Genomic DNA, 11,348 nt, shown 5'->3' on the forward strand with positions numbered 1-11,348 from the left:
GACCTATGTGCACCGCAGATGAAAAAGGGCTCTCCCACTTTCCCGGTCAAGACGGAGTAACGACACAAAGATAGTACGAGATGACAACCAATTAGAAAAAAGAAAAAGAAAAACAGTACAACGCCCCGAAGCGGAACGCCCACAAAATCGGGTGGAAAACCCGAAAAAGGAAAACGACGACAGAATCAGTATCTGACCAGACACGAAACAAAAAACACGTTTGTAAAACACACCAAGTATATGTATATCAAATATATTGAATTCGTTTGTGTTAACCTTGAATACTACAATTACTTCCTACGTCGGTAAACGATCGTAGGGAATTTCGACTGATTCACGGTGTTAAGATAATTTTGAACGAGGCCTTACAATCCTCATTGACGTGTTTCCCGCGAACGTAAACTTCATCAAGGGTTCGCAGAATCAGGACCAGCTACAACTATCAAGAAATCTCAACAACAAGGTAAGCTCGTTGCTTTCGTATCGCCAGTTCCTTTCGCATCGCACATCCTTTCATAATGCCAAACGAGTCTACATCTCAATCCCAATCCGCGTCGCTTGGAATCAATTTAAACAATTTGCGTCGCAGGCGAGGAAATATTATCGGTCAGATTACTGCATTAGGTCGGTTGTTAGACAGTTATGAATCGTCAGGTCAGCATAACATAGCACTTTTAGAATCTCATCTTAACGGAATCAAGGAAGCATGAAAACGATTTGATGATATACAATTCGATATAGAAGGTTTTGACGATACAGAAGAAGCGCGCCGTTTTAAAATACAAAGTGATTACTTCGCCGTTATTCGTTACCACCCTTATCAACAACGAATCTCCACGACCAATAGCAATGTCTTCTTTAACTCGCGGATCTACAGAATCAGGGGTACCTACCGTTAACGCTCCAATGGCAATCAAACTACCGGAAATATTCCCACATTCGATAGAGCTTTCGACGAATGGAATTCCTTCTTCGACATTTTCTCGTCAATGATCGCTCGAAACGAAGATTTAACACCGGTTCAAAAGTTGCAATATCTCCGATCAGCCTTGAAGGGAAAGGCTGCGGCATGTATTCAATCGCTAAGCACGATCGATGCTAATTATAACGACGCGATCGAAATATTGAAGGAAAAGTATGATTGCCCGAGGAAAATTCTCTTACGCCGTTGGGATGTAATTCGCGAAATACCCAGATTATCGAGAGATTCACCGGAAGCTCTAGGAAATCTTGTTTATACGATCAACCAACATTTACGCGCATTGAAAAACTTAGGAGAATCAGTGGAATCGTGGAACACCGTGTTAATTTCGACCATTTTCTCGAAGATAAGCATCGATACAGCATGGTATTGGGAACTTACCTCAGAGAATACTACACTAAGTCGAATATCAGACAATCAAAGATCCAATCGACCAGGCCTACCACGAGCTTACACCTTTCTCTCCGCACCTTGGGCGTGCCCAATCTGTAAGGGTAATCATGGAATTAGAAATTGTGACGATTTCATGATAAAAACAGTAGATGATCGAATAGTCGCAGTAGAGCAAGCTTCCTTATGTATAAATTGTCTTGAAAGAGGACATCCTCTTCAGTATTGTCGGTCTGGTTTCTGCCACATATGTAATAAAAGACACCACACCTTGTTACATAAAGGAGAAAATTCGCAAAATCATCGTACCGCTACTTCCTCAAGATCATCTCGTTCTATGGGTCCAACAATTATTCAAGAACCATTTCAACCATCGACGGTCCCGACATCAAATGTAACTTTGAACCTGACACCAAACTCATCAGACGTTCCCCGAGCGATAGCTGATTGACAATCAAAGATGGAGGACCAGGAACAAGTTGCAAGCAGGGATGGGATAATGTTTTCCTCGGCCGGAAAGTGGGGACGACGCGACCATAGTAGGGACTGGTACTTGACGGGCTTATGCTAGCCATGGTCAGCGAAGGCGCATGAGGAGAATAGTAGTGGGGATCGAAATACGGGCGAAAAAGAGGGGAAGCGAGCCGTGTGGGAAAAATTATCCCATCCTTGGTTGCAAGGTGCTTTCTTAACAAATTCCGTCAAGAACGAGCTTTTAGTTACAGCCCAAGTCAATGTATTAGACAACGAACAACGACCAGCACGTTGTAGAGCTTTGTTAGACACAGGTGCCACCGCAAACTTTATGACCGAAGCCTTAGCAAAACGACTTACTTAACAACAAAAAAAATGTTCCGTTCCCATTGGAGTCCTCGACACCATATCTACGATTTCCAAGGGAATAATCACAGCAACTATCAAAATCGTCTCTGCAGTCATCGAATCGCGCTTTACAAAATATAGTCGAACACTGAAATTCTTCACGATGCCGCGAATTTCAGGAGCAACACCTGACCAACAAATCGTCCGTACGACAATGGAAATTCCGTCTAACATTCGATTGGCGGATCCATATTTTCATCGGCCTGGTCCTATTGACATGCTCATCGGTACCGGACCGGCGTTGTCGTGCTTAAGTATAGGACAGAAGGTTCTCAATTCTTCCAGTCAGTCAGATTTGATCCTGCAAAAGACGCAGTTCGGGTGGATCATCGGGGGGAGTACTTCCGCTAGGACACCGCGTGACAAGAAAAAAACTTTCCTCGCCGTACCAAATTTCGATCTGACAAAATTCTGGGAAATCGAAGAAGGTCCGCATGAACGTCATCTCACATCCGAAGAGATAGACTGCGAGCATCACTTCTTGGATAATGTCGATCGAAATAAATCAGGACGTTACACGGTTGCGTTGCCTTTCAACCATAAGAAATCGCAATTGGGAGAATCTTGTTCGCAAGCTCTACGGCGTTTCTTATCACTTGAACGCAAGCTTAATCACGATCCCGAACTAAAACGCGAATACACAGCTGTCATTCGCGAATATCTGGATCTTGGACACATGAGCGTGGCTCAATCATATGAGACAGAAGGTTTTTATTTGCCACATCACGCCGTGATAAAGCCTTCAAGTACCACAACCAAGGTTCGCGTAGTATTTAATGCTTCTGCAAAATCGAGTAGTGGATTGTCATTAAACGACACGCAGATGATTGGACCCACAATTCAGGACGATTTATTTTCTCTTCTCGTACGTTTCCGTTCTCATAAATACGTATTACCTGGTGACATCGAGAAAATGTATCGTCAATTTCTTATTCGACCAGAAGATCGACGATACCAACGAATTCTTTGGCGTAACGACAACGGTGCAATCGAAACCTTCGAATTGAATACAGTCACGTTCGGACTGTCATCAGCGCCATTTCTTGCAATTCGTTGTATTCACCAGCTAGCGGACGACGAAAGAGAAAGGACTCCAGTCGGATCAGCCATATTAAAACGAGATCTGTACGTCGATGATTTGTTAACAGGCGCGGATATATTCGATGAAGCATTAATTGCACGAGACCAGATCATCGACACTCTCAAACGCGGAGAATTAAACATTCGTCAATGGGCATCGAACGAATCGAAACTTTTGACAGGCTTAATGGACATACAAATTAACCCAAAATTTTTCGGCGATTCAGCATTGAAGACACTTGGTATATCCTGGAACGCTCATGAGGATATTATCATGTACACAATCGACCAAGATTACGGGCAGAGACGAAGATTACGAAGCGGACAATTTTATCTTTCATTGCGAGAATATACGACCCACTGGGCTTATTAGCACCTGTAATCATTACAGCCAAAATCATACTTCAGAAATTATGGCAATTACAGGTAAATTGGGACGAATCGTTACCCGCGTCCCTCCACACCGAATGGGCAACATTTATTCAGGGATTTCAAGATTTAGATCGCATTTCTTTCAAACGTGCTGCATTTCAACATCCGAATCGAAACGTTGAAATTTATGGGTTTTGTGATGCAAGCGAACGAGCTTACGGTGCATGCATTTACATACGGTCGGTAAATAAGCATGGACACATAGAAACCAATTTATTATGCGCAAAATCACGAGAAGCCCCATTAAAAACAATTTCTCTTGCTCGTTTAGAATTATGTGGCGCATTATTATTAACGTTATTTGTTAGGGATGGTGCACTAAACTAAACCGCCGGGAACTGAGAATCGGGTTTCCAAATAAATCGCACGCCTTCTTTATCCCTTAACCCAAATACCGTTTATTAAATAAAGTAAACCAAAGAAAGTATAAACTTTATATAAGGAAAAGGCCGAGAGACGAATCAGACTCTAACTCCTTATCCCCGGTGCACTTCACCCTGTCTCTTCCTTATTGTTTCCTGAAAATATAGGAAGACGAATATGATTAAAGTGGTGTGGACTACCGTATAATTGCGGCGGCACGATCAGAGTACAATTCTTCCTCTGGTGCCGCAAATAATTTGTAAAAGCGCTGTCTTAGAAAAGTCGGAGTGTTGTAAGCACTCCGAACTGTTTCCTTAACAGTTCACGCTGGTGCACTGCGAAATACAATTCGCAGGGAGCTCGGTGACGAACACGTCGCGCCTCTCTGGTACTGTTTTAAATTCCCTAAGGAAAACCTTGGTGGGCCTACAACTGCGACCGGGGTCCCGGGCCGATACCGGTATGCCGTAACGCAGGAGGATGCACCGGTCAGCACCAGGCGTAACACCGGTTACAACTGAACGTTGCAGAGCGGGTATGTGACCACGACGCCGTGACAAGCTGCAATTCCGATCACCACACAGGCAAAGGGCTTCCGACTTTAAACGGTCCCGATCGAAATGCACTGCTCTACCAGCGAGACTCGCTATTTACAAAACTCGAAGGAAACGCCTTCGAGTATCTCTCGAATATTTAGAATCGAGGGGAAGAGAGAAATCTTCTCGGTGCAATGTATCTTTACCGATATATTGCACTGGAAATTAGGATTTTATTATCACGCAGCGAACAGCTGATTTTAATCCGGCAAGGAGACGGAATTCCTCTACGTCATTAACCCTTTGAGTGCTATGGGCGCACATATGCGTCCAACGAAAGTCATCGCTGTAGACTATGGACGCAAATACGCGCTCAGCAGATGTCATCAGTATAGACTATGGACGCAAATACGCGTCTGGCAAAAGTGATCAGGATACACCATAACAATGCAGAAAATGCGACGTATATACATATATACACTATTCCATTGTCTATGTGTGCGTGTATATATGCATATATATATGTATATACATATATATNTATCCGGCTCGAAGGACCAAAATGTTAGGGATGGTGCCCTAAACTAAACTGCCGGGAATAGAGAATCGGGTTTGTAAAATAAAATGCACGCCGTCGATTTCCCTTAAACCCAAATACCGTTTATTCAATTAAACTAAGGAGTATTCAATACAAAATCGAGACGGATCAGAATATAAACTCCTGTCCCCGGTGCACTTCACCCTGTCTCTTCCTTATTAATTTCTGAAACTAGAGGGAAACGAATATGATTAAAGTGGCGTGGACTGCCGTATAATTGCGGCGGCACGATCAGAGTACAACTCTTCCTCTCGTGCCGCAAATAATTTGTAACAGCGCTGTCTTAGAAAAGTCGGAGTGTTGTAAGCACTCCGAACTGTTTCCTTAACAGCTCACGCTGGTGCACTGCGAAATACAATTCGCAGGGAGCTCGGTGACGAACACGTCGCGCCTCTCTGGTACTGTTTTAAATTCCCTAAGGAAAACCTCGGTGGGCCTACAACTGCGACCGGGGTCCCGGGCCGATACCGGTATGCCGTAACGCAGGAGGATGCACCGGTCAGCACCAGGCGTAACACCGGTTACAACTGAACGTTGCAGAGCGGGTATGTGACCACGACGCCGTGACAAGCTGCAATTCCGATCACCACACAGGCAAAGGGCTTCCGACTTTAAACGGTCCCGATCGAAATGCACTGCTCTACCAGCGAGACTCGCTATTTACAAAACTCGAAGGAAACGCCTTCGAGTATCTCTCGATTATTTAGAATCGAGGGGAAGAGAGAAATCCTCTCGGTGCAATATATCTTTACCGATATATTGCACTGGAAATTAGGATTTTAATAATACGCAGCGAACAGCTGAATTAAATCCGGATAGGAGACGGAATAACTCTACGTCATAAAACGGATTAATTTCGTCTAGCGAGAGCCTTCGCAGACGACGGTACGCATACGATACCTTCTCACACGACAATGATTCTTCGAAACCGTTCGCGGTTCGAAGTACCGATACGCGCTCTTTGTCTAAATACAACGCGTCTCTCTCGCACTCGTAACCCAGGCGTATACACGCCTCGATGAGTCACGGCTCGCGGCTATAAGAAATAGACCGCGAGTTATAAGAAATTTGCCATAACAAGTTGGCTTAACCGTCTCGTTTATTTTAAATTCTCGCGAACATATAATATATTAATCTATCGACTGACTAACTAAACGTTAATTTCTTCGTCGGATAAAATTCCGGATTTGTATAATACGTGCGGAGACGCATGATACGCAATGCAGCTCCTCCGACTTATACGTATTTTTAACATCATTGTTTTCAAACGTTCGCCACGCTATGACACACAAAATCGATAATGTCTATTTCTGGACGGATTCCACCATCGTTTTAAATTGGCTCAACAAGGAACCGTTGGCACTAAAAACGTTCGTTGCTAATCGAGTAGCCGAAATTCAATCAAAAACTAACATTTCTACACGGCGTCACGTGAGGTCTAGCGATAACCCGGCAGACTTAATTTCGCGCGGAGAGAAACCATCTCAATTTTTAAAGGATGCAATATGGCAATATGGACCAAAATGGTTATCAAGGAACGAATCGACTTGGCCAGAATCCATTTTTTCATTATCCATAGAAGTTCCAGAATGACGGTCACTGTCTTGTTTTGTAACGACGACGAACGAACATAATGAAATTCTCGAACGTTACTCCGACATTAATCGTCTTCGCAGGATCATCGCATATTGTCTGCGCTTTAAGGCAAATCGTCGTACCACGAACACAATCACTGCCGAAGAAGTTCATGATGCAAACGAGCGGATCATGAAACTTGTTCAAGCCTCTGTTTTCAATCGAGAGATCCACAGTTTAAAAAAGGGAAATACACTACATCCGAAAAGCAAGCTTCTTCCATTACATCCATTCATAGACGAGAAAGGTCTCTTACGTGTCGGAGGCCGCTTGCAAAATGCAAACATCCCGTTCGAACAAAAACATCCGATTCTACTTCCAAAGAACAATCACATAACGAATTTAATTTTACGTCAAGCCCATTTAGAAGGACATCATGCAGGCATTAATACAACCTTGTTTAACGTGCGACAACGATATTGGTCTGTCGACGGAAAAGGCCAAGTTAAGCGGATCATTCGTCAATGCGTCAAATGCCTTCGCGTAAATCCACCGGCTACAAATTACATAATGGGTTCTTTACTTGCGGCACGCGTTTCGGTGTGTCGCCCTTTTTCTATTTGCTATATTATTGCGGCATTGATTACTGCGGCCCTTTTTACATCAAAGAAAAGAGATATCGGAACCGTACTCGTTTGAAGGTATACGTAGCGGTCTTTATATGCTTCTCAACGAAAGCGGTCCATCTCGAGGTCGTCAGCGATATGACCACCGAAGCATTCATTGCAGCTTTAAAACGTTTCATCGCATGAAGAGGAATCTGTTGCAATATATATTCGGATGACGGTACTAACTTCGTAGGTGCCAACAACGAGCTAAACGAAGTCTATCAAATGTTGCAGAAGGATGATAAAATTCAATGTTTCCTCACGGACAAGGAAATCTCGTGGCATTTCATGCCACCTTATTCACCCAATTTCGGCGGTTTATGGGAAGCAGCCGTTAAATCGTTCAAATATCACGTGAAACGGGTAGTCGGAGACGAATTGTTCACGTACGAACAATTTAACGCGTTCGTTATTGAGATCGAGGCGATTCTCAATTCCCGTCCACTCACGCCATTGTCATCCGATCCAAATGACCTTTCTACCTTAACCCCTGCACACTTCCTGATTGGTACTTCGGTTTGCCCGAGATTGATTTCAGCCGTAGTCCATGTAATCGGTTGTCGAATTGGCAACACATTCGAAAGGTTAAGCAGGATTTCTGGATTCGATGGCACAAGGAGTACATCAACCAATTGAACGTACGCAAGAAGTGGAGTAAGGGCTCTCACGAGATCAAGGAGGGTTCCCTCATCATATTGAAGGACGATCATCTTCCGCCACTGCAGTGGCACCTGGGCCGGGTCGAAAAGGTTCATCCCGGTCCTGACAACATCATCCGAGCGGTCACCATTGGGACCATCCAGGGGACCTACAGGCGCAACGTCCAACAATTCCGATACAAGAGGACCGACCCGAACATTAACAGGGTCCAGACATACGAGCCATTCGCGGCTGGACAAGACATCAAAACATCTTGAGCGACAAGTCCCTCAACGGGGGGAGCATGTTCCGTTCGAAGGAACAACAACGTTAAAGTGGAGGCTTCGTCGGGACAGTTTATGGCAAGAACGTGCGGGAAAGGTCATTTTTGAGGATTTAAGTTCTTTCCTATTTTTTTTTTTACGACTGGCTAACGGCATGCCATGTTATTTTGTCTATTTTATCCTTTTTCTTTCATATCTCAATGACCAACCTTGCCATAAACTGGGGTTCCAAAGGGTATTAAGCAAACGTCCGGCTTAATGGTCCGTCATGCGGTGACCACTTGGAGGAACTTTCCAGGTTCGTCCGGTCCCTTCGAAGGCCCCACACGTTTCGCGAAATTTAAGTCCCACCTCGTTAAGTGGTGACATATTTTTAAGAAAAGCCTAGGAAAAGAGGGTCCGGGTCTTAGGATAGAAGTCGTGCAGCAGTCGTGCAGAACGAAACAAGTCAGAACGTTCGGTCAGCATCATTCAGAGCGGCATCAAGTTTCGACATTGGTTTTGGACATTTAATTTTTTGAAACAGATACACAAAGTTAATTCGGCGTGTATCAGGTGCACTTCACGACGCATCACTACCATTTAATCAAGGAATTGCACTATTGGGAGAATCAAAGGCAATAGCGATGAAGCGGTTCATTCTACTCGAAAGAAAACTCCAAAAAGACGTGACGTTAAAAACCGACTACCATGCACTTATACAGGAATATCTAGATTTAGGACACATGTCTGAGGTCACAACAAACGAACTCGTGGACGATGGGTACTATCTGCCACATCACGGTGTGATTAAGGAAACGAATCAAACGACTAAACTCAGAGTGGTATTCGATGCGTCGGCCAAAAGCAACAACGGTATATCCTTGAATGATACGCTTCATATCGGTCCGAAAATACAGGAAGATCTATTATTTATACTTCTCAGATTCAGCATTCATCAATATATCATCACTGGCGACATTGAAAAAATGTACAGACAATTCTTGATCCGATCACAAGATAGGAAGTATTAACGTATATTATGGCGCGACTCCAACGGACAAATCAAGACTTACGAATTAAATACAGTGACTTTCGGAGTATCAGCAGCCCCATATCTCGCTATACGTTGCCTCAAGCAATTGGCCGATGACGAAGGACATCGTTTTCCAACCGGTTCGGTAATACTTAAAAGAGACTTTTACGTAGACGACGTACTTACGGGAGCAGCAACTAAGACAGAAACAATTACCATCAGACGAGTACTTAGTAATCTGCTCAAATCAGCTGGACTGAGAATCCGACAGTGGGCGTCGAATGCAAAAGAACTTTTACAAGGATTACCTGAACAATATATTAACATAAATTGCACTTCGGCGAATCCTCAACATTAAAGACACTTGGAATTGTGTGGAATTCCATAGACGATTCTATCCTATATTCGGTCAAGATCACAACTTCATTCACTCAGATCACAAAACGAAGAGTAAACTCGGAGATTGCAAAAATTTACGATCCATTGGGGCTCCTCGCACCTGTGATCATCAAGGCAAAAATGTTATTACAAAACATCTGGCCTTTAAAAATAGACTGGGACGAATCACTCCCATTAGCCATCCATACGGAATGGATCCATTATTATACAAAATTGGCGTTACTGAATAATGTCACCTTTCAACGCAAAACTATTATAAAATCCGCGGTGGAAATCGAACTGCATGGGTTCTGCGATGCGAGTGAGAAGGCTTATGGTGCTTGTGTCTATCTCCGTTCCACTGATGCGGATGGTCATATTAAGGTCGAACTCTTGTCAGCAAGGTCAAGAGCAGCGCCTCTTAAACAACAAACCATTCCTCGACTAGAATTATGTGGAGCAGTACTTCTCACATCATTAACCCCAACCGTGTAGGTTGCCCTAAAGGGCCCTAAACTTAAAATTGAATTGCACTGTTTACTGGACAGATTCTACAATTGTTCTCCATTGGGTGAATACATCCCCACATTTGTTAAAGACTTTCGTTGCAAAATGGCGACATGTTCGAACTATAGACAATCCTGCAGATCTCATATCGCAAGGTCAATCTCCCGAAGAATTTCTAGAACCAACCATCTGGTATCACGGACCAACCTGGCTTTTAGGGAACGAGAACCACTGACCATCGTGTAATTTGTTACCAATAACCATCACACCAGAACATAAGAAACTAGTCTGTCTAACTACGACATCCATTGATAGCGACATTCTTAATAGATATTCGTCATGGCCCAAGCTCATTCGAATCGTCGTTCGATGTCTACAATGGAGAAGAAAAGAGAACAGAAGGGCATTTCTTACAGTGCGAGCACTTAATCAAGCGCACGATGTACTCATAAAAATGGTCCAGAATTTCTACTTCCCATCCGAGATTCTGTATTTGACAAGACATAAGGAGACAGAAATACGAGGAAAATTACAGAGATTAAATCCATTTATTGATAAAGACGGGATACTGCGGGTCGAAGGTCGCCTGAAAAATTCTCCCATGGCATTTTCACAAAACCACCCCATTATTTTGCCGAAGGCATCCATCACGAGAATTATTATTGAAAACGAACATCGAATGCATCTTCATTCAGGAACTCAAGCAACATTATATGCCGTTCGTAAGTCTTATTGGCCAATCGACGGTCAAAGTCAAGTATGGCAAACAATTAAGAAGTGCTTATCTTGTTGCCGAGCTAATCCACTGTCCGTAGAATACATCATGGGTAATTTACTAGAAGCAAGGGTCACGCCATCTCGTCCCTTCAGTATCTGACCAGACACGAAACAAAAAACACGTTTGTAAAACACACCAATTTTTCATGTTCATAGTGCAGCTGGACATGTCTGAGAATTTTCTCAGATTCTTTCGTTGCAAAATGTAGCCGTAAAAAATAAAAAAGTACCAAAAAGTAATT

The 11,348-nt window shown here is 43.4% G+C and overlaps 1 protein-coding gene across 1 annotated transcript; it reads left to right on the forward strand.

Annotated features, from left to right (window-relative positions):
- Positions 1–9,055: 9,055 nt before the first annotated feature.
- Positions 9,056–9,442, forward strand: LOC108626273 (uncharacterized). Its single transcript, XM_018026866.1, has one exon. The coding sequence runs from the start codon at positions 9,056–9,058 to the stop codon at positions 9,440–9,442; it is 387 nt and encodes a 128-aa protein (XP_017882355.1).
- Positions 9,443–11,348: the final 1,906 nt, after the last annotated feature.

Source organism: Ceratina calcarata, unplaced genomic scaffold (genome assembly GCF_001652005.2).
Source record: "Ceratina calcarata isolate Rehan_Ccalc_2016 unplaced genomic scaffold, ASM165200v1 scaffold1200, whole genome shotgun sequence".
Taxonomy (NCBI): domain Eukaryota; kingdom Metazoa; phylum Arthropoda; class Insecta; order Hymenoptera; family Apidae; genus Ceratina; species Ceratina calcarata.

Excerpts from the sequence above, each read along its gene's own strand:
- LOC108626273 (XM_018026866.1), top strand. The coding sequence starts at position 9,056 with ATGAAGCGGTTCATTCTACTCGAAAGAAAACTCCAAAAAGACGTGACG.